This window comes from Ochotona curzoniae, unplaced genomic scaffold (genome assembly GCF_017591425.1).
Source record: "Ochotona curzoniae isolate NIBS_2020 unplaced genomic scaffold, NIBS_Ocur_1.0 contig_3644, whole genome shotgun sequence".
Lineage (NCBI taxonomy): Eukaryota > Metazoa > Chordata > Mammalia > Lagomorpha > Ochotonidae > Ochotona > Ochotona curzoniae.
The window spans coordinates 182,965-206,111 of NW_024465934.1; the positions used below are offsets into that span (position 1 = coordinate 182,965).

The 23,147-nt window shown below is 47.9% G+C and overlaps 1 protein-coding gene across 1 annotated transcript in view; it reads left to right on the forward strand.

Moving 5' to 3' along the window:
• Window positions 1-23,147, forward strand: part of LOC121158210 (component of Sp100-rs-like) — a 156,695-nt gene that overhangs the window by 132,983 nt on the left and 565 nt on the right. The window contains exons 5-6 of the mRNA XM_040982867.1: window positions 21,175-21,332; window positions 22,266-22,431. Coding sequence (XP_040838801.1) covers window positions 21,175-21,332; window positions 22,266-22,431 — 324 coding nt within the window. The remainder of the gene's footprint in view (window positions 1-21,174; window positions 21,333-22,265; window positions 22,432-23,147) is intronic.

Sequence of the window (23,147 nt, forward strand, 5' to 3'; positions counted from 1 at the left end):
GGGTCAGGGGAGTGACCCTCCCCCTGCAAAGGGAGCACTTCCAAGCCCTGCTTCAATCACACAGACATAACACCAAAGCTTGTTGCTAAAAAAAGAACTCAGCAATCTATATCCATTTCCAAGATCTACATGTCTGGAGAAAGTTCCAGAAGATGGTGTGACTCATGCCTCTGCCTGCACCGATGAGTGCATGCAGATGAGTTCCTTTGCACCGAGCTGCTTTTCAATCCCAGCCTCTTTCCTGGGTGAAATGTGAGTTCTTTGTCTTGAAGACCCACTGCTGTCCCCAGAAACTTGTTCTAGAATGATTCCATAGTTATTAGCGTGCATAACTACAGCCAAGTCGGAGTCAAGGCTGCCACATCAATGACACTAAAACAGGTGCTCGACAGAACCGAGATTTTAATGCAGGGGAGAGAGAGCACCTGCCCTAGCTGTCCCTTGGATACTTTTGTCACCACGTTTGAGACGCTTCTGGAAATCTGCAGATACCCACATGGTTGGATGAGGAGTGGTCTGAGTGCATGGTGGGGTTGGTGCAGGGAATGCAGCTCATGTTGGAGAACCACAGGGCAGCATGCAGCGTCGGTGGCTTTCCCTGCTCCCAGTTCCTTCTCTTTCCATCAAGTCACTCTGCCCCTCACTTCCTGCTGCACCAGGGAAATTGGCTTCCCTCATCCTTTTTAGCAGCAGTTTGGGGAGGTCAGGATGCAGGCTCCCTACAGAAAGTGAGAGCGAGTCGGGTGTCCCTGAAACCAGGACCTGAAGCTTTCACACACAGAGAACTTCATCTTAAAGTCATACTGTGCTGCCTGCCCCAGCCGACGGACACTCCAGGGAAAGGGGCCTCATGGCTTCCAAGGACTGTTCCCTATGACATCTGAGTATCCTCCTGCGGACCCCGAACCTCACCATGGCCCCTGATAGTCTGCAGTGTTTGTAGCTCAGGCAGTGTCCATCTCACAGTGGGAGCCTGCTGAGTTCTGACCCTGGAGGGCACTCAGAGGACTCAGCACTGTCATTGTCCTAAGCTATGAGATCATGGGCTTTGGGTAAAGACCCCTCGGGCTCAGCTCCCAGCGTGGGCCGTCGCTATGAATCCACATTGCACGCTCCTTGCGGGGGAGGAGGGAGATGGGGACCCTCTGCTTCTCGCTGTGTGTTCTTGGTCGGGAGACATCCTCCTGAGGATTTAACGAACCCAGGTACCAGATGTGTCTGTACTATACTTCCTGTTAGACCCAACTCTCCTGCTCTTTGGAAGACAACGTTTCTGTCAGGTTCTATCAGGGCAGGACCCGAGTCCCTTTAAAGTGGTGGCTGCTTCAATACATCCCTAAAAATAAAACAAAACCATATGCAACAAAGAAAAAAGAAATCCTCTCCAACTTGTGAGAAACAGCGTGCACAGCTTTCCTGTCACTCCAGACGGTTTGTTAACTCCAGTGGAGATCTAGAACAATCCATGCGTCTTCTAGGAGTTTCTTGGTTTCCAAAGTCCACTCTGGGGGGCACAGAGTGCCAGCACTTCCGATCAGTGCCACCATTCTTCCAGGGTGGCGCTCGCCTCGGGGGCCCTGAGGTCTCCAGGACCAGTTCTGGCCATGGGAGGGACAGTGCCAGGGGACAGCTGAAGAGGGAGCACCACACCTAGCAACGTCCGGTGTGCGGTGTCCAGGAGGCGCCTCCCGTGCATGGCACTTCCGGGAACTCCGCAGGAACACCCGCCTGAGTTACCGGAAGCAGGCGGCCCTGGCAGGGAGAAGCCCGAAGTGACGCCACAGAGTAAAGCGACTTCTTGTTGGTTATCGAGGGGGCCGGGGAGAAAGCAGCCCCACCAACGCTCTCCTTGTTCCAACTGGGTATGCCTTCTCTGTAGCCCTGGGCGTGCCTTCCTTGTAGCCCTGACACTGTGGTCAGCCTCGGGCTCCGCAGGCCTTCTGCTCCCATCGGACCTGAAACCCCCTGATTCTGCGTGACATTGAAAGTGGATTTTTCCATCCTCAAGTCTTCAGGTTTCCCCTGAACCCACAGGCTGGGGGTTGGACAAGGGCTACAGTGGGGTGGGATGGGGCCCATGGCAGGCGCTCTGTGCACGCTTTCAGAAATGTTTGCAAGGTCCCGTGTCCAGCCTGGAGCTGGCCAGCTGTTTCTGTTTTCTGATTTCTCAGGAAATAGAAGAGTGAGCCCTTAGCTCCTTTGTTGGAGGATTGTCCGAATGGTGAACGGCCAGTGTCAACTCCACCTGCTCAACCACCCTCGTGGGAAAAGGACCAGTTTCCAACATGCAGTTCTTGCTGCCACAGCTCAAGGATACCATTACCGTGGTCACACCCAGCCCAGAAACCCAGCCCTTGCACACATATGATCCCTTCACTCACAGCAGTTCACATCTTTGGGCACTGAGGACCGCCCAGCATGATGTGTGGGTAAGGGGTCGTAGCCATGGAGAGTAGGCCATGGGAAGAGCAGAGGGTCTGCATTCTCTCTAGAGTGGGATGGTGTCACCTGCTGGACAAGTCCACCAGCCATTCTCAGCTCATGCCAACCAGTCACTGGGCACTCGCCCCTGCTGCCCAAGGAAATGGGTCCATCTCCAGAGAGAAAGCCAGGAGTTTCCAAGGTTGATGTCAATGTTTTGAGAACCAGCACAACCCCGACCAAAGAGCCGTTGTACCCAGAGACCCCAGCGGCTGCCAGCTGTCGAGATGCCGTTCTGTTTGCCAGCCCACCAGCACCTGATGAACCTCGTCCCAAGGTAAGCTCACAGTTCACCCGTACCCTCATCAAAGGATGAGGCCCAGGAAATTCAGCAAATACCTGGGATTACCCGATGTGTTTCCTGAGCCACTGTGTAACCTGGAGCCATTTGGGTGCCAGCCTGCAGTGTGGGTAGCCACATTGGTACCTGGCAGGCACACGGGGGTCAGACATGGCATCTGCACAGTGATGTCCCATCAGCTTTAGAGAACTTGACTTGGAGTTTCCCAGGGACTGGAGCTGCTAGAGCTGATGGTCTCAAGAGGCCCACCTCACCCTCTGCGCTGGGGCAGTGCGCTTTCAGTTAGCTCCCATCGATCACGATTTCCAGCAGGAGCTGCTGTGGGCAGGGCAGAATCTGCTCTTCCCTGCCTGTCTGCTCTAGCCATGGTCAGCTGGTGTGTGTCAGACACCCCGGGCAGGCTGCACGCAGACTCCTCTCCCCTCCCTCTCCCTCTTCCCATGGCAGAGCCTCTTGACGGCAACGCATCTCCTCTCATACTTCAAGAGTGTCATGTTGGCTCATGGGCCTGGCTTATAAAGCTCCACTCTAACCGCTGAAGCCAACCTACTCTCTTCCCAAGGCTCCCACGAGCACCCCGAGGAGCCCGCGGTTGGATTGTGTCCTGTCTCCCCTCTCTTAGTTTCAGCAGCGTAAGACCTCGGGGTCTGAGCTCCTGAGGTCACGAGAAAAGTAGTGAATGTATGGCTACAGCCTCCTTTGTGTCTGGAGTTGTCAGCAGGAAATGCGCAGTGAATTGGCTCTGCGCCATCCACTGTTGCTGCCTGCTCAATCTTCTGCGCTTACTCATCACTGAGTAAAATCCATGTGCTGGGGAGGGGTTCCCACAATTAATTTGCAGGGCATCCAGGAGAGCAGGAAGATGTGAACTCTGGGCCACCTTGGGACTCCCGGAAGAGGGAGCTCCCTGGGAGGCAGATGGCCCTAGAGGGTTAACAAGGGGTGGAGTCGTGGTACTTCCTGTTGGACTGGAACCCTGAATTTATGCGGATGACAAGACTGCTGATGCTTTAGAACTGCTCTCAGAAATGTATTCTTAAGTTGGCCCACATGTGTCTAGGGAAAAAAGAAAAACCAATGCTTCCTTGCAGGTCCTGTAAAATTGCGATCTTGCAGAAAGGATATGTGGTTCCTATTGACAGTAGTACCCAGTTCAAGGGAGATGGTAATATCGGGCATGGCCACTAGAGGGGAGTGTGGGAGCTAAGCTGAGGCAGCAGGCCTTTACTTGGATGGATGCTCTGGATGTGCAGGGTCTGGGTTGGGCACAGCACTGACTGGTCAGTCCTGGGGAACACGCACAAGGGGCTGCGTGGGTATGGGCCGCAGAGAGTCGGGCTGGTCGTAGGTAGCACCAGGCACAGGGGCTACATAGCAGGAAAGGATGTGGGTAATGATGCAGCCTGGGAAAGGGGATTTGGACTGTGACTTGGGGCCAGCCCCTACCTCGGCTCCCTCATGAGGACAACACACTTCTTGGGGGCTTTTTCAGAAGGGGGATTGTGGGGGTTGCAATGCTCCCTGGGGCTCCCCTCCCCTTCTTATACCCAGATCCCATTGTTGGGAGCCATATACATTATAGCCATATTAAAGCCATTTTGGAATCTAGATCTGGCTCAGTGAAAAGTACCAGCTAGCAAAGTGCAAGGGAAACCAATTTTTAAGACACCCTGCGGTTTACAAGTTATCTAGCAACCCACCCAGCTCTGAGCACACTTGGTGCTTGTAACAGGATGTTGGCTTGTGCCCTACCTGCTGGCATCCTCTTGTGAGCATAAGGGGGGGGGCTTTGGGAAATAGCTACCCAGAAAGAGTTGTGAACCATGCCCGCCTCTTGCAAGCATAAAGGGCTTTTAGAAGTAACTGTCCAGAAAGAGCTGTGAAGCCATGTCCTGGACCCTATTTCCTCTTTCTCCTCACCCATAGATCCTGTCTTGCAGACTATAAAGCCTTGTGTGAAAATAAAATTTGGTCAGCTTGATCAGACATTCTGTCTTGCTGTCCATTCCTGTGTCTCTTGTCCTCCCATTCTCTCCTAGGTTGGCTGTGACCCCTGTTGACTGTCCTGCTGGACGGGACACCCCATAGCCCTTTCCATGTCAGCCTGGGGCCTCTTGCCAGCCATCCACTTTCCCAAGAATTTGCTTTCCTGTAGCAAAAAGAATTACTTTTCCATTCCCAGGCATGATCCAGCCCCTCACAAGCTCTGCCCCCTGTGGTACCCAAAGGCCCCCACTCCTGTACCCCGTCTCTGAGTTTGCACTAAGCAGATACCCGTGTGGGGGTGGGGGTTGGGAGAGGAGGAGCCAGGCTCAGTGTCACCCCAGATGTTTATCTCTCTCTCTCTTTTAAAGATTCACTTTCTTTATTGGAAAGACAGATTTATAGAAAGGAGAAACAGAAACTGAAAAATCTTTGTTTCCCCAAGTGGCCACAATGACCGGAGCTGAGTGGAACTGAAACCAGAAGCCACAAGTTTGCTCTGGTCTCCCACATGGGTGCAGGATCCCAAGATTTTGGGCCATCCTTGATTGCTTTCTCAGGCCACAAGCAGGGAGTTGGATGGGAGGTGGAGCAGTTGGGGTACGAACTGATGCCCATATGGGATCCCAGCACGTGTACAGAGATTTAACAACTGAGCCACCGTGCTGGTGCCCATCACAGGTTCTTGTAAAAGCTGCAGAGTTGGTACTGCGTTCTGCTGAACCTGGGTGAGAAGGGGGAGGATTTCTGCACAATCGTGTGATTCCAAGAGGCTGTTACTGCCCACCCCTGTCTCTGCCCACTTGGAGCACAGGCAGATGACAACCCACAGAGAGAGCCACCTCTGTGTGCTTGAACACTTAGGCTGTCAGAATGTGCCCCTCCCCCACCCGTTGCATCTTTTCTCACACTGATTTCCAACTAGATCTCCAAGTAGACATAATCAAAATGAGCAGACACGTGGGGACACACACACACCAGCTTTATTCTTGCTAACAGCGCTTGAGACATAGATTAGACAGGTGGAATAGACAGCCCTAAAATAGACTCCAGAATTGGGCTGATCCACAGAGCCCCAGGCTGCCCACACCATCAACCAACATCCCCATCCCCACCCTCACACCAGCCCCTGTCACTGTGCACTTGAGCTTGGTGGTACCCTGTCCACAAGCCCTCCCCCTGCCGCAGCGAGAGATGTCTACCCCAGAATAAGACACAAAACAGACCATGCGTGTGCACCTGCAGGTGCAGAGGTCCTGTGTCCTGCCGAGGATGTCCTGCCCAGCATCGGCCACTGTGTCCTAAGTTGACTGATCCCACTCCTCTGTGGAAAGCGAGAGTGGGAGTGGAGAGACAAGAAGCCCTTTCCTCCCTGTGTTTTCAAGGGTGATGTGCAGGTGCTCTTAAGGCAGTGGGTGTCATCAGATTCCCTGGGAGGAGTTGGGAATCCATTGCTCTTATGCCTTAGCCATCCACCCCCTGTTTCCCTGGGCCCTGGGTTCTCCACGCCCCACCCTGCTACTTCCGGTCCCTGCCCCCTCAGTTCTGTCTGGACTTCAGCTCCCCAGTGGAGTCTTACAGCTGCATTTGCTCCCCTGTGCTTTGATGCCTACACCCCACATCAGATCACGGGTGACTTCTGTGTGGAAGGGTGAATCGGCTGCGGCCCTGGGTGGGGAATCAGGGGAGCAGCACTATGTACTGGCTTGCTTCCTACCTCTAGGGGCCTCCTCCTCAGCCCTAGCTGGGGTTGCAAAGCAGCCCACAGTCCTGGTTGGTACCTTGGGGGCCCTCTTGCCCCAGCCTGATCACAAGGCATGCTGGTGGAGTGCCCAGCACCGGGCATCCTGTGCTTTCCACACCCGGGCCTGCCCATCAGCACCACTCTTGGTGCAGCCTGGGCTTTACGTGGGCCCGTGAGAAGGGCTGACATTTCTGCTTTCCTCCAGCCACCCTGCCCCACAAAGGGGCAGATGGGCAGTCAGCACCTCCCTTCTCTGTGTGGACTGTGCCCCGCTCCTGCAAGGCAGAAGCAGCTGAGGACAACTTGGGTTCAAGGCATTTTATCTTTCTGACTTGGTATGCACAAGTGGACTCCCTGGAGCTGGTCCTGCTGGCCCCGGGGTCCCCTTTCCTGTCCTCCAGGTGATGACAGCCACCTCTGAGGGCAGCAGTGAGGAGACAGCTTGTTTAGCTCTCAAGTTGTAGTTTCACTTCTATTTTCCCCGTTTGGGTGGAGCCTGCTGGCTTCCCAGCCAGGCCCCTCTGCAGTCCGGGGAGGGGGTGGGGAGAGTTGCGGGGGGGGGGGGCTTCCTGCTGGGGCAGGGCACAGGCAGGAAACCTGGGGAAATCAGAAGTGAGCAGGAGGTTGGCAAGAGGGGACAGCAACAGCTCTACCAGGAGAGTTCTTAGCCACTTCCTTAGCTGTCTGTCAGTCCGCAGAGCAGCTCCAGTGTCCTCAGCTTCTGTGGTTCCTGGGGACTAGTGCAGATTCCCAGGAGATCAGGTAGGTGGGCTTAAGTGCCGGAGTGCGCCCGGAGTGCGGGAATGGGCTGTGTGGGGCAGCTGGGCCCTTTCGAAACTAGCAGGGGGCAGTGCGCTGTGAACACAGCTGGAGAATGTGTGGACTTTCTCATTCAGCAGCTTCTACTCCTCTGGCCAGCTGGCCAGCAGACAGGGCTGTCCTGGTGACGGGTGCAGGACTGATTTCCTCGCGGCCTCTGAACGAACTTTCTCTAGGGTCCCTGCCTGCTCCTTCACGCAGGTCATGGCCATCAAGGAAGCTTAGAAAATAGCAAACATGGGAGGAAGCGCTTTGCCCATTTTCCAGCTTTGGGCGTGGTGGGTCTCACCCTGGCGGCAGGACCAGCCCTGGACTGACTCGGGTCTGAGCTTTTCTCTGGAAGAGAGGGGCCCGTGGGCATCAAAGGCTGGTGCAGGCTCAGGGGCTTTATTTTCACTCTTAACTTCCAGATGAGTGGCACTTCTGACATAGTCACAGAAATCGTCTCTTTTCCTGTAGTGGGCTCAGAAATAACATGGCCTCATCGTTTTGATTTAATTTTTCACGAAGAAACATGATTTTGTTCATAAAATTTCCAATGACACAGAGGTAGACAAGAGAAAGAAATGCTGTCGCTCCTTCCATTCTCAAGTCCTGCGATGTCTTGGATGTGCCTTCCGTATCTGTGCACTTAACATAAATAATTGGCTTTGCAAATATTGAGGGTGCTTCAAAAAATGGAATGAAAAAATAAAGTTTGGGTTTTTTTGATGCAGAAAATATTTGAAATCTGTATGTACAGGTGTCTCCAGGAAATTCACTGCAAATACAGGTTAGGAAAAAACTATGCATGAAATTCCAATGAACTTTTGCAGTCCACTGATAAAATTTACATATTCTCCATCAGTAATAAATGGGACCTAGACTATGGGTATAGGGTCTGCATTTTTCATTTTCAATTATTTTAGCAGTGGAAATCTTAGCAGTCTTTGTGTTTATGTGTAGCTCTACCTCACTCTTTCTAACAGCTACATGACGTTGCTTGCATAGGATTTATACATCCTTATTGTCAAACGAGTACCTGTGGATGAAATCTAGACTCTCGGTTGTTCACTTTGATCAACAAGCCATAGTGATGGTTGTGCTTCTCTCTCTGTGTCTCGCATGTAGACAAGTATTTATCTTATGTCAAAAACCAATAACAGGTCTTTTTGTTTGTTTCAAAGATTTACTTAGTTTTAGTGGAAAGGCAGATTTACAGAGATAAAGAGATACAGAGAAAATAATCTTCCATCTGCTGGTTCACTCCCCAAGTGGCAGCAGTGGGTCTCCCACGCAGGTCTTGCAGGCCTCTCTCTCGGGTCTTCCAGGTCTCCCACATGTGGCACAGGGTCCCAAGGCTTTGGGCCATGCTCAACAGCTTTCCCAGGCCACCAGTAGAGTGCTGGATGGGAAGCAGAGCTGCCAGGATTAGAACAGCTGCCCATATGGGATCCTGGCACATGCAAGGCAAGAATTTAGCCACTAGGCCACTGTGCTGGGCCCCAGCAAAAGCAGGTCTTGAGGCAAGGTTAGAACATTTACTGGCTGGGTCAGTGTTTTTAGTAAGAGCAAATGAGGGAAGCCATCTCTCCCCACTTGGCCAAACTTTGCGACTGGTAACATGTGACTTCTTGTTTCCATTTGTGTTTTCTGGTTGCACGGGCAGCTGGGGAGTTTGTGTGTGTTTAACAACCACTGAAATCCCTCCTCTCGCTAGTTCATTCTTTGCCTGTGTCATTCAGTTTCGGCATTTGGCCTCCTGTTCAGGACGTGGGAGGATTTGCTTGATATTCTGAAAAGCAGAAGTACGCTTTCCTCATCCTTTATCTTCGCAGTAGTCATGGCCATATTGAATACTCATTAGGGTTTGGTTCTTTAAATGTATATTCTTGTAGGAGTGTTTCTGAGCTCAGTGCTACAGTTCTGTGAATCACCCATGAAGCCATCATGTCAGCCACCGTGTGTTTGTTTCTCAGCCTAGAGTTCACATTCCTGCTTTGTTTAGGTTGTTGGGAGGCCTTCAGCACCTTGGGCTACCCTCCGTCCCTGTGCAAGTTTGCCTTCTCTGCCCCTTTGTTGTTTGGCATGCTACCGTGGCCTCACAGCCCACCTCGCCCGTGCTTGCCCGGAAGCTGGCTCTCATGTAACTGCCTTGGCTGAAAGTGAATCATCTCCCTTCTGGGCAGTTGGAAGATTCTTCTTAGGTGCTTGTTTCACCTGGGGGTGCCACCCGTCTGCACACTGCTTGCCAGCGCTGCCCTCTTGCCCAGGTCAGCAGAGGCAACACAAAGTAGGGACTTATTGGGTGCAGGTTTTTTTTTAGTAATATATGGGAATTGTGTAGTATGAAAAAGTCTTCATGAGCCTGGTATTCTATGGTATAGAAACAGTGATGGCAGTGGCTTGCCTCTTGGTCCCAATCCTAAATCATTTTTAAGTTGAAGAAAAAAATTTTTTTTTTACTATTGCACAAACAAGGGTGTTGCCTGCTGTTAGTTTTCTTTTAAAGAAGGTTTTCTCAAATGAAAGAAGTTTTACAGTTAGCGTTCAATATTTCCAATATGTAGTTTGGCTTATTTCTGCTGTTTCTCACTTATAATATTATTTTTTATCTGGGACTATAAAAGATGATATTTATTTGAAAGACAAAGTTAGAGAGACATGGAAGAGAGAGAGCAAGAGTGAGAGAGAGAGAAACTTTTGTCTGCTGGTTCAATTGCCAAAGCGCAGCAACGGCCAGGGCTAGGTTAGGCCAAAACCAGGAACTTCTTCTGGCTTCTTTTAGGTCTCCCACACAGTTGCAAAACTGCTGTTTTCGCATGTACATCAGCAGAAAGTTGTATCAGAAGTGGAATAGCTGGGACTGGACCAGCACCCACATGGGACACCAGCACTGCAGGTGTCAGTTTAACCCACTGTGCCACAGTGCTGGCCCTGTCTTTCTCCTCATCCTCCATATTAAAGCTTTTAGCAGCTCTTTTATACCATCCTCCACCAATCACTTCTCCCTGTGGGTCCACTTGGCGCTACCTGATAGGCCAGTAGCAATGACATAATCGCAGGAAGGGCATCAGCCTATCCCTGTGACTTCCTGTTTATCTGCTGGCGAGACCAACCCCGCCTCCAGGCCCTGGGCCAGCCGCCATCTTGCAAAGGCCCTTCCTATTCCTGGGAGTGGCTTCCTCACCCCGCTCCCCACAAACATTGGATTGTAACAATGGACAACAATGTTAGCTGTGTAAGAAAGGGATGAGAACCTAGAGGAATGAGAACTTATAGACATTAAAGGACATTAGAAATAACTGGAGATCCCAAAAGAGAGAGTTGAAAATTGATCAGCATTTCATGTATGAAATGACATGGCCTGGGATGTGTGAAGTGCTGATCATATCTGAGACTGAGACTTGGAAAATGCACCAGTTGGTAGGATGTTGAAGCCTATATATTGGCTGGAAAAGTTGCAAAAACTTAAACACGAGATGTTAGACAGCAATGTGTCAATATACTTAAAGGCCTGGGAATCTATTGGATTTCCCAGTGGATATTGAAATTGTAAATTTCTTCAGCAGTTCTGATAACTCCAATGTTGAAGTTCTCAGTGAATAGGAAATGGTCAGTGCAATGAGAGAGGAAAGGAAGAAAAGATTTATAGGCTATCGATTGGTTGGTTTATGTTTAACTATTAATACCATGGGAAGTTTATTTTTACATGTGAAATGAAATGCAAAGCTACTTTTAAAATCCAAGCATTTACGTAACAGCATTGCCAGACTAGTTTATCCTTTATTGCTTTGAAATAACATCAATTTTACATATTAAAGAATCTTGCAAGGAATATTTTACAAGGGGGTGTGCTCCTCGCACCGTGGGCCAAGCCACCACCATCCCATAAGGGTATTGGTTCAAGTCCTAGCGGCCCCACTTCTGATCCACGTCTCTGCTGATTGCCTGGGAAAAGCAATGGAAGATGAGCCAAGTGTTTGGATCCCTGCCTCTTGCATGGGAGACCCAGGTGAAGCTCCTGACTTCTGCCTGGCTCAGCCCTGACCATAGTGGCCATCTCATTAGTGAACTAGCTGATTTAAAAAAAAAAAAAAAAAAAACTGTCACTGTGACTTTCAAAGAAATAGATCTTCTGTTATAAAAAGCTCAGGAAAAATGCTTATATGAAAAAAGCATGTGTTTCCAATAATTTTTGCACTAAAAGTAAACTAACCATTTCATTCCATGTTTTTTACAAAGTTTTTGAGGTACTCTGAAATGTGAGTCTGTGCAGATGATTTCTGTTGATAAGTATTCTTATTTGATAAACTACTCTTATTTGTATTTTAATATTGAAATGACTTATTGACCATTATTTTAATGGGAAGTACAATCCCTTTTCATAGATCTTTTCAAAGCACAGTTGGCTCTTCTGGAGTTTTATTCCCTGAGAAAAATTTCAGAACCAATTGATAATGTTCTGCAGCCTGTCTAGCTGGGAAGCCTTCCCGGGGCACCCTAACCTCCCCATCTAAGCAGTTCTGGCTGTCTTAGGCTGATGTGGCTCACTTCTGAAGCTGGACCTCTCCTGTGTTGGAATTGTTGTGGGCATAATGTGTGCTCTTCTTTCTTGCTGTCCTTCACTCATGAAGAATGCACAGATCTGCATATATTTTAAAAATATCCTTCATATCTGAAAGTCTGCTCTCACAACTACCAAAAATGTGGCAAGCATAGAGGTTTACTATGAAAATTAGTCTACTTCTCTTTTTCCATTTTCAGTATTGCTAATGAGAAGCCTGCAGCCATTCAGGTTCTTGATCCTTTCTTTTGTATCACTTGGTTTTCATTCTTTGAAATTACCAAGTTCTTTTCTTTCATCCGTTGGTTCTGACATGTCTGGATTTTTTGGTTTAGTGTGGGTGTAGTGTTTAGTCACTTTTCTAAGTCCTTCAGGACTATTTGAGATGGAAATTGATTCCAAATCTCTTAAGTTTGATTCTAATGTTTCTTTGATTATTGCTGTCCATCTTTGAACCTTTTAAAGTTCCTGTTTTTGGATTTTAGGTCCAAGAATAAGTCTTCCTTCTGGAGTCTTCTTGAGCTTTCTTGTGTTTTGCATATCTACCACCTATGAAATCTTTTCAGATTGTTCTTTGCTTGTAGTGATTTTTAAATTTCTTCCATTTGTTCCATTAAATGAAAGTGTAGATAGGTTTTCTAATGTAACCTGTCTTAGAATTTCTGACATAATATCTTCTTGGTCCTGACACACTGATTTTCCATCTGCTACTGGGTGGTATTTACCAATAGTTTACTGTAAGGTCTTTATCATATGTGTCTATGAGCAACTTTGAGCCCAAATCTTTATTTCTTAATTTGTAGTTGTCTGTTTTTGACGGAATGAATACACCAGCATCCAGAAGAGACTGGGAGTTGTGTGTGTCTGCTTTTCATGCTGGTACTGCAAAGCCTCAAGGGAAACTTCTAGGTCTGTTTCGGCTTGCAGTTTGGATGTTACAGTTCTGGGCCAGGAAGGCCCTAGTCTGATGTGTCCTGGAGGCTTCTCAGCATGGGTGGGGGGGAATGATCCCATGGTGTTCTAGGAAGCAGGGGAACAGCTAGATGGGACCTAACTCAGCCATTGCTCGAGAACACCTTCGAGGGCTTGTCCAGAGTGAGCTAAGGACTTCCCACTGTCCCCACCTTTCAGCCACCACAGTTAGATCAGGTCTCCACTCTTTCTTTTCTGTTGGGTTTTTTTTGGTTTTTTTTTTTTTTTTTTAGATTTATTTATTTGAACTTGAAAGTCAATTACAGAAAAAGAGAAAGATTTTCCATCAACTAATTGTCTCATTCAACCTGCCACAACAGGAAATGCTGCCCTGGTTTGAGGCCAAAGCCAAGTACCAGAAACTTCTTCATGGTCTCCTTCGTAGGAGATTCTGCCTGCATCCTGTATCAGAATGCCTGGATTTTAAGTCCGTGATCCACTCCCAGGTCCAGCTTCTTGCTAATGAACACGCAGGGAGATAATGCTGATGACTCAAGTAGCTGGATCCCCACCAGCCTCTTGGGAGAGACCCAGATGGAATTCCTGGCACTTGGCCTTAACCTGGCCCACCACTTGGTCGTTGCAGATATTTGGAGGGTGAATCAGTGTATGGGAAAATGTCGCGCCCACGTGTCTTACCGCCCAGCAATAAGACGCAGACGCGAGTGAAGTCTTCTGCGGTAAAATTTATTGCGAGCACCAAGATGAGGAAGAGAGAGAGGGGCGACCCCAGCAGGCTGTCTGCTCTTATGTGCTGACTGGCCCCGCCTCCGCCGATGATAGGTCGGCGTCATGATCACGCAGGGTCCTGGGCGACCGGATTCGTCAGTCCCCAGTGTTCACGTGCCGGCCACGCCGCAGCTCACTGCGCATGCGCTAGGCACCTGCGCAGTACCGCGAAGGCTACGTGACTCTCCACCACGCACGAAGGTGTGGCTTCTTCGGCCGGCGCCATTTTAGGTACGGCATGTGGCCAGTGCATACAGATGCGGCTTGCAACATCTCTCCCCTTCTTATACAATAAAAAAAATAAGCTGGTATGGCCCTGTCTTAGGTTGTAGACTCAAGGCGCACGATACGTCATAGGGAGGCTGCGTAGCTTGACGTAGTCCCTGTCTTAGACCGATAATTGTCTGGGTCTATCTTACCCGTCATGGGCTACAACCGCGGTGGTTGTAAAGAGCAATGTCTCGACAAGGCAGTTATAAGAGTGACTACCCTCTCGCGTGCAGTGGACAAGTCCTGCGAGGTGCAAGGGCTAGTCAGGTGCATCATGCTCGAACTCAGTGCAATGCCATAATGGCCTGAGGTGCAGGAGCCATGATGTCCATGCTCTTAACTAAGCCTGTTGAAGCATGCTCAACCATACCATGGGGGAGTCACCATTCTGCATGGCTAGTAGGGCTTGATGTATTGCCACACAATCTCGCTGAGTGCGGCGTCTCAGACGACACAGGCAAAAAAGGCATAAGGCACAGCCTGCACACAAGAGCAGAATCAGCACAACCACTCCCACCCATTCCTTAATATGGGAAGTGATGTTCCAAATCCAAGTGGCCAGGGTTTCAGCAACAACAGGATCCACCCGTGTAGAATTAATCTGGACAATGGCAATTCTCAACTCCGACTGTAAAATATCAAATTCTCTCGTCCAATTTCCTAAAAGATAAGAAGAAAGCTGGCAAGAAAGATTAGCAGTCGTTGAAACATTTTGAAAAGGAATAGAAGTAACACATAAACCTTGACACTAAAATTCTCAGGAAATGCTTGAATACAAAGCGTGTCCTGTAGGGGGAATAAAAAATTACGCACATTCTCCTTAATATCATCATAAGGGAGAAAAGGCAAATCCAAAGAAGAAAAAATCAAGGAAACACTCAGGCTGAGTGGGCAGCCGGTAAGGGTCGTGGAAAAACACTCAAAACTCCTCATCGTGGCTCAGCAATCACGGTCCTCACAAGCGCCATACAGACCATTAGTTGCACCATCAGCCGTGTTTGCACTGGGCGGGGCACCATTGTCCTGTGGGATTGTAGGAGGAGCTTCTGATTGCAGGGTTGCATGAATCTTCCCCAAGTCAGATCCTCGGGCAAGCGTTCCAACGGTTGCAGAAACGTCAGAAGGCGGTGATGGACAGAAACGAGTCAATCGAGCTGGAACCCAAACCGGAACTGGGGCGTCCTGTGGAAACACACAAATGGCTCCTCGAGCCTGCCTAATAACTGGGTCTGGGCCCTTCCATTTGGACTCCAGAACATCCTTCCACTTGACCCAAGATTGCTCTTGCGCCGTGTTGAGGGAATGACGATCTGCAGCACTGAGGCCTTGCTCATCCAGCTGTAAAAAATTGATGGTGAAAGAGCCAGGGCTAGAGTGGCCCGAGGGCTCTGACTGGCGAGGCCAAGTGATTCCCAGGTGGTTTTTTGTTTTTGTAATATTTCTTTTTTTTTTTTTAAAGATTTATTTTTATTATTTTTTCATTGGAAAGGCGGATATACAGAGAGGAGAGACAGAGAGGAAGATCTTCCGTCCGATGATTCACTCCCCAAGTGAGCACAACGGGCCGATACTATGCCGATCCGAAGCCAGGAGCCTCTTCCGGGTCTCCCACGCGGGTGCAGGTTCCCAAAGCTTTGGGCCGTCCTCGACTGCTTTCCCGGGCCACAGGCAGGGAGCTGGAAGGGAAGCGGGGCTGCCGGGATTAGAACTGGCGCCCATATGGGATCCCGGGCGTGCAAGGCGAGGACCTTTAACCACTTGCGCCACCGCGCCGGGCCCTGTAATAATTCTTTAATAGAGCGATGAGCACGTTCGATTATTCCCTGACCTTGTGGATTATAAGGGATGCCAGTCACTAATTTGACACTCATTTTCTGCATTACACGTGCCACAAAATCACCAAAGGGCTCATCCGGCTCCTGCTTAACCTGTGTAATGCCCAGTTTCTCTTGCCCTTTAAGTGAAAGAGCCTTCCAAGCCTTTATAGCTGCAGTAGAAATTTGAGTATATACTGGCCATGGATATCTATTTTGATCATCAGAGTATTGGCCTTGTCCGGAAAGCATATTATAAGACCACGTCAAAGTGTCGCCGCCGCGCTGTTGATTTGCCCGGGCGGTCTCAACCAAAAGCTCTTGCCAGAGGCCCTTCCAATTTAGATATGATCCCATATTAGGGAGAACAGCCTTCACCACAAATTGCCAATCAGAGGGAGTCATATTCATTCCCCCATACGTTCTAACAGGGACAAAGTGTAATTGGCATGAAGACCGTATTGCTTTACAGACATGGCCAATTCTCGCACTAATGCTGCATCTACCTGTCTGTAAACTCTTTCCCTTTCTTCTTCTAAGACGGGGAACATATTTTGAAGTTCCCGGCGTGTGGCTGGATCGATGAAGGAGGAGTCGGCACCACAACTCATGGGCGGGGCAGATGGCTTCACAGCAGGAGGAGCCATTAGTGAAATGGCTCCAGAGCCCTGAGGCCATGGGCCGAGCGTGGCCGGCGCAGTAGCACCGCCATTCTCTTTCTTCTCTTTTTCTGATCCTCCTCTGCTTCCTGCGGGTTGTTTGCGTCCTAAGCGCCTATCCCGCTTGTACCCTTCCTCCGCATCGGATGTCTCCAAACTTGATGAGGAAGATCCTGCTTTCAGTTTCACCTTTATTTTTTGCTTCAAACCGGTTCTCCTCTCCCGCTCTGTTTCTGAGAGACTATCCTGGGCAGACTGAAGGGCTTTGTCACTCTCTCTGACCGCTCCCTTACGGAGGGCATAAACCATCTGCAAAAATTTCACCAGAGAGACCTGTGCGCCCATGTCTATAACCAGAAGCAGTGGCTCATATACCTCCGATTTATGCTCCTAGTCACCCGAAAGTTCTCCCTCTCAGAGCTCCTTACCTGTTTTTTGGCCGCAGTTCTGACTTCCTCCCGTTCGAAATGGGAGGCCCCCTCCAGGTCCCGGGTTTCCGGCACCAGTTGTCGCGCCCACGTGTCTTACCGCCCAGCAATAAGACGCAGACGCGAGTGAAGTCTTCTGCGGTAAAATTTATTGCGAGCACCAAGATGAGGAAGAGAGAGAGGGGCGACCCCAGCAGGCTGTCTGCTCTTATGTGCTGACTGGCCCCGCCTCCGCCGATGATAGGTCGGCGTCATGATCACGCAGGGTCCTGGGCGACCGATTCGTCAGTCCCCAGTGTTCACGTGCCGGCCACGCCGCAGCTCACTGCGCATGCGCTAGGCACCTGCGCAGTACCGCGAAGGCTACGTGACTCTCCACCACGCACGAAGGTGTGGCTTCTTCGGCCGGCGCCATTTTAGGTACGGCATGTGGCCAGTGCATACAGATGCGGCTTGCAACAGGAAAACTCTCCCTGTCTCTGTCTCTGTTTCTCTCTCTCTCTGCCTTTCAAAAAAATTTAGATAGGGTCCCGTTTTTCAGAATCTGCTTTTTGCTTCCTGGCCTAATGCAAGCACATTGCTTAGGCTCTGCTGTTTGAAAAGCCACATAGTGTGATGATCAAAGAGGGTGGTTGGAGGTGGGAGCGTTGGGAGTCAGGAAGCTGGGGAGAAGGTGGCCTGAATTCCAGTTCTGTCACTGTATGAATCAACTGGGGTAAGCTGGCTTCACACCTGTAGAACACTGGTGACGGTAATGGTTCTCATTTCATGGAAGGGCCAAGAGAAGAGACAGTGTAGCACCATGGAAGGCACACTTAAAAGAGTGTGCTGTATCAATCAAGCACTCACAGTATTTCTAAATGTGTTGCAACAAATTGGAACCTTAGCATGCTGTACCTTTTCAGTCCTGAGTGTCCATTTAAAAAAAATTCAGGTTTTAAACAGCCCAGAAAAGGCCATGGAAAGCTACACACAGGCATACAATTGGCATGGGTCGGGGGAAGACCAGGCTGAATCTGTCCACGTCATCCATTGGCAAATCAGGCACCAGTGTGGGTCTACCCAGGTTCGGTCGCAACAAAGACTAGTGTACAATACAGAATGTCAGGGTGAGGTTGCCTGTACTGGAAGGGACCACAGTGCCCAACCAGCCTGAGAACAAGAAAGGAAGTGGGCAGAGCCGGCAAGGGGAATAAAGGAGGGTTCCTTTGCTGGACAGCTACTTCCGCAGGAGAGCATAGGCTGGGATGGGGGCAGACCAGACTAGGCAGAGCTACCACACCTGTGCGCCTCATGTGGACTAGATCAGGGAAAAGCCGGGCTGGGCTGATTATTCCTACTGGTGCAAACAAAATTAAAGTGGGCGAGGGTTGTTTGGGCTTAGCTGCAGCATCAGCTGGAATCTGGGAGTGGGAGAGGTCTGGGAGGGAAATAGTGGGCTCATCCCTCTTGGGTTACCACTTCCACGGGAGGACATAAAACTAAGATAGCGGCTGGGGTGGAATGGGGTGTGGGACAGACTGGATTACTGCTACACATACTGGCAAACCAGGGTAGGGGGCGGGCCTGGTGGGGGTTATTGTGGGTCGCTCCAACTAGGCTGCAGCTCCCACTGGTTTATGTGAGGGCCAAGTATGTGCTGGGCAGAACCAGGCTGGACTGCAACACCAATTGGTTCCAGTGGAAGTTGGGAGTGAAAACAGAACCAACCCAGCAATTGCAACCACCAGCTGATCTGGGCGATGGACTGTGCCAGGCCCTGTGCTTGCTAGCACATCCAAGAAGTTTCTTTGGAGATCTTCCTAATCTACATGCTGGACTCAGAACCCAAACGAAGAAAAGAGAAGACAGAACAGGTCAACCAACTATCTCAGCTAGGATGGACTATGTCAATCAGTGGATTTTTCAAAGACCTCATAGTGCTTGGAGTGGCAAGATTGACAGCGATTCATAACTGTTGCAATATCAAAACCACTTGAGCAAGAACCTCAGGGCATGCCCTACATCCGGGACCTGGGGAGGGTGGGAAATTTGGTGGGCCTTCTCCCTTAATATCCCCCTTTAAACATGAAGGTAACAATATGGAAAATATACTAGTATTATCCACTTTCCTGTAGCCCTTGAACCTTCTTACCCTAATTAACTATGTAAAGATTGTCAAAAAAAAAAATTCAGGTTTTTGTCTTTGATTTAAGTTTGGCTTAGCTACATTCCTTCTCTACTCAGGTTTTCAGAGTGTTTGTCATCAAGGATGCTGAACCTTACTATGAGCCTGTTGAGGTGATTTGTTTGTCCTTCCCTCTGTTAATGTGATGGGTCATATTTATAGATTTGTGTTGTTAAATCACACATACATTCCTGGAATAAAGACCACCTGATCCCAATAAATGACCCTGTTGGTGTGCTACTGTATTTGGTTTGCTAGTATTTTATTGGGGATTTTTGTAATCACGTTCTTAGGGAATTTGGCCCAGTAATTTCATTTTCTTAAATTGTTGTTTTCTGGAGTTGGTATCAGGGCAGTGCTGATTTGGAGGTGTTCTCATCAATTGTTTGGAACAGTTCGAGAAGGATTTGTATTATCCTCCTGATTGTTTTGTAGCATTCAGCCATGTTGCCATCTAGCCCTGCACTTCTAGTTGATAGTAGATTCTTTTTTGTTAGTAATTCAGTTTCCCTTACTCTCTTCAGATTTTCTGTTTCTTCTTGATTCAGTCTTGGTATGTTTCCAGGAATTTCTCTATTTCCTCTAGGTTACTAAATTTGTTGGTATGTAACTATTCATCATAGATTCTTAGGGTAATTTGTGTATCAGTGGTATCAATTGTGATGTTTTCTTTTCACTTTATTATTGGGTTGTCTGTCTCCTGATTAGTCCAACTAAAGGCTTGTCAGTTATGCTTCTATTTTCCAAGAATCAACTCTGACTTTCGTTGAGCTTTTTTCCTATCGTCTCATTTATTTTTCTGTCGTTTTATTCCCTTCCTCCTGCTGACTTCAGGGTTGGTTTTTCTTTTTCTGGTTCCTTGAGTTGTAAGTTGGATTGTTCACTGAGTTTCTCTCTTTTTGTTCAATCCCAGTGTCTATAGCTAAAATCTCTTCTCTTAGGATTGCTTTTTTTTTTTACCAAAGTTTTGGTATGTTATATTTCTATATCCATTGGTGTCAAAAATGTTAAAAGTCTTCCATTCTTGTTTTTTTCTTTCACTTGCTGTTTGTTCAGTAATATGTTAACTTTCATGTGTTTGTGAATTTTTTCAGTTTTCCTCTCATTACTGATTTCTAGTTCATATCATTATGGTTAGAAAAGATACTTGGTATAATTTCGGTCTTTCTATTTGTTGAGACTTGTTTTGTGGTCTTGGTGATCTATTTTCTTTCAACACACACGCCCAGGCTCTCTTTGGGAACCATTTACATAGACTGTGATTTTTCTTTCTTTCATTTTCAGTTGTGTGTCTGTGAAGTCAGCATGAGTGTCTTGTAGGGAGCAAGCAATTAGATCATGTTGGACTTACTATACTTTTTTCTGCCTTTTGATTGGAGAATTTGATCTATTTGCATTCAAAGTAATTATTGATAAGTAAAAATTTACTGTTGCCATTTTGTTAGTTACTTTCTGGCTCTTGCATAGTTTCTTTGTTTCTGTATTTTTTCTTGTTAAGTTCATTTATAATTTAATGTTTTTTGGTAAAGATAATACTTTTTTGCATTTTGTGCATATACTGATTTTTTTGTAGTTATCACAAGGCTTGAAAAATATCTAGAGTTGTATGTAATTGAAATTCAGTTATTATCAACTAAAATAGAAGAGCACCAATTTGTGTTAACACAAAACAAAACCAGTTGTCTCGGGTAATATGGTTGCCATTCTTGTTACACTCTCAGCTTACAATTGTTATTATTACACCATGTGATGTCACTCATAACTAAGTTTTTGAGGTAGAATGGCATTTCTCACTTAATTGTGTGGTTTGATGACTGTGATCAGAAATAGGGCGTTTTGCTTTTGTCTTTTTGTGATCTGTTTTCTCTTAATTGCTCATTAAGATAAATTTTCAAGGACAGATCCTGTTTTTCTTTCATTATTTTATACTCCTGTCTGAATGCCCTTCTTATTCCACCTTAATTTTATAGGAGTTAAGGTTTTTCAATTGAAATACATTCTACATAAGCTTAGGTGGGAAGTACCTATAATCGCTGTGATGCAGGATGGGCTGGGCAGTCCGCAGTTACTTCTTCTGTGACCTGTGCGCTTCCTCCCATTTCATCTCTATTGCTTTAGCTCCGTTCATTCTGGCATCTACCTAGGATGCTTGCTTTGAATGTGCTGGTGCGTGGTGGCCTTTCCTTCCCGAGTGTGACCTTAGGACCTCCCACGGCCCTGTAATCCTAATGACCATTTTCATGGGGTGTGCTTTCCCACAGAGATGTCCACAGAAGACGAAGAAGAAAAGCTCATCTATGAGGCAGTGTTAAATCATTTCAAGAGCTGCAGAGTGGAGATCTCACATGCAATAACGCACACATTTCCTTTCCTGCATGGCCTCCGTGACCGTGGACTCATCACGGATAGAATGTTTCAGGTAAGTGAAGTCCACTGTGTCACAACCTGGTGTACTAGCAGCCACTTAATTTATGCTCTGATATTCCAGATTCAATTTCAAGTTACAACCAGTGACAGACAGGTGTTTCTGTAAGTGCTTCTGTATCACTCATGCCCTGCTTCTCCCTGATGCGATGGTGTTATGTGACGCCCTCTGGAGGTGGGCGGATGCACTGGTGATAAGCCAGAGTTGACACAATTGCACTCTTAGATGGGTGCTGTCTTGTATATGTCATACCATGTAGTTCAAACAATCATTCATTGTAACATAAACTAAATGTTGTAAATAGTTTTAGTGAATTAATGGTTTTACTGGTTTACTGAAACAGTTACTGGCACAGCACTTTATTTCAATTAATGTTGATTCAAAATATCTAAGTCCAAAAGCCTTAAAACTCATTGGGATGAATTTAGAAGTAGAGGCTTGCTTGGTTTTTCTTTCATTTGTGTGTGTGTGTGTGTGTGTGTGTGTGTGTGTGGCACTTGTGTAGTCTTAAGAGTTTGAGTAGGGCCCAGCATGATAGTGCAGTGGCTAAATCCTCACCTTGCATGGGCCGGGATCCCATACTGGGCACCAGTTTGTGTCCTGGCTGCTCCACCTCCCATCCAGCTCCCTGCTTGTGGCCTGGGGAAGCAGTGGAGGACGGCCCAAAGCCTTGGAACCCGGTACACGTGTGGGAGACCTGGAAGAAGCTCCTGACTTTTGGATTTGGATTGGCTTAACTCTGGTCATGGTGGCCACTTGGGAAGTGAACCAGCAAGTGGAAGATCGTTCTCTCTCTGTGTGTCTCTATCTCTGCACCAAAAATTGCTTTAATAATAATAAGTAAATCTTAAAAAAAAAGAATGAAACTGACTTCTGGAGCTTGTTGTAGCTTAATATTCTGTGTTTTTCTATTTTATATTTTTTAAGGATGCAGAAAATTCTTGGAGAAACATGATGCGTGTTGAACATGTGGTGTATGATGTTCTTGAGAAACTGGAGAAGTTTGACGAGACTGTTTTCGAGGCAGTGTTCAGCGAGGTCAACCTGCAGGAATACCCCAAATTAGTTCCTGTTCGTAAAAGCTTTGAAATTGGTAATTATGTTAATTGTCTACCTTTAGGAGTTTAGGGTAAAATATTTTCAGCAAGCATGTACTGAGTTTCTAACACAAACCACAGACTGTGCTGGACAGTGGAGATAAAGTACTTGTCAAGACAGACGCGGCATGAACCTTCTTGGAGCTTCTGGCATGATAGCAGGGGTACAGCCGCCACTCAGAGATCTGCTGAGCCAGGCGTTTAGAATAACAAGATGACCAGCATGACACGGGCACCACGGTTACTTAGGAGGACACAGGACAAGTCACAGAAAATCCCAATGAGCAGAACCAGTGGCTTCTGTTCCACTGGAGCCCTTGTGCTGGTCTACACTGCAGCCCACCCCATTGACTGCAGCCTGATTTGAGCGATAGACAGTCTAACTAACTGTGGGTGCGGGACCCAGCTTGGCTTGGTACTCTGTGCTCATGGGGTCGGTCTCTTGTAAAAACCTCCCCAGCCAGTTTCAGGGACACCCAATGGGGGCAAGGCCAATTGTAAGAGTCACCACACTGAAGGGAGATCTCCTCACCCCTTACTCTGCTTTCTAAACAATAAAAGAATCTTTTTTAAAAAGAGGTACCAGAAAAAAAACCCCACATGATTCTCTTTTATTGAATATGTTGCTATCTGCTTTCTCTCTCTCAGCACTCTTTTTTTTTTATTGTTGTTTACATTGTATTATGTGATACAGTTTTATAGGCACTGGGGA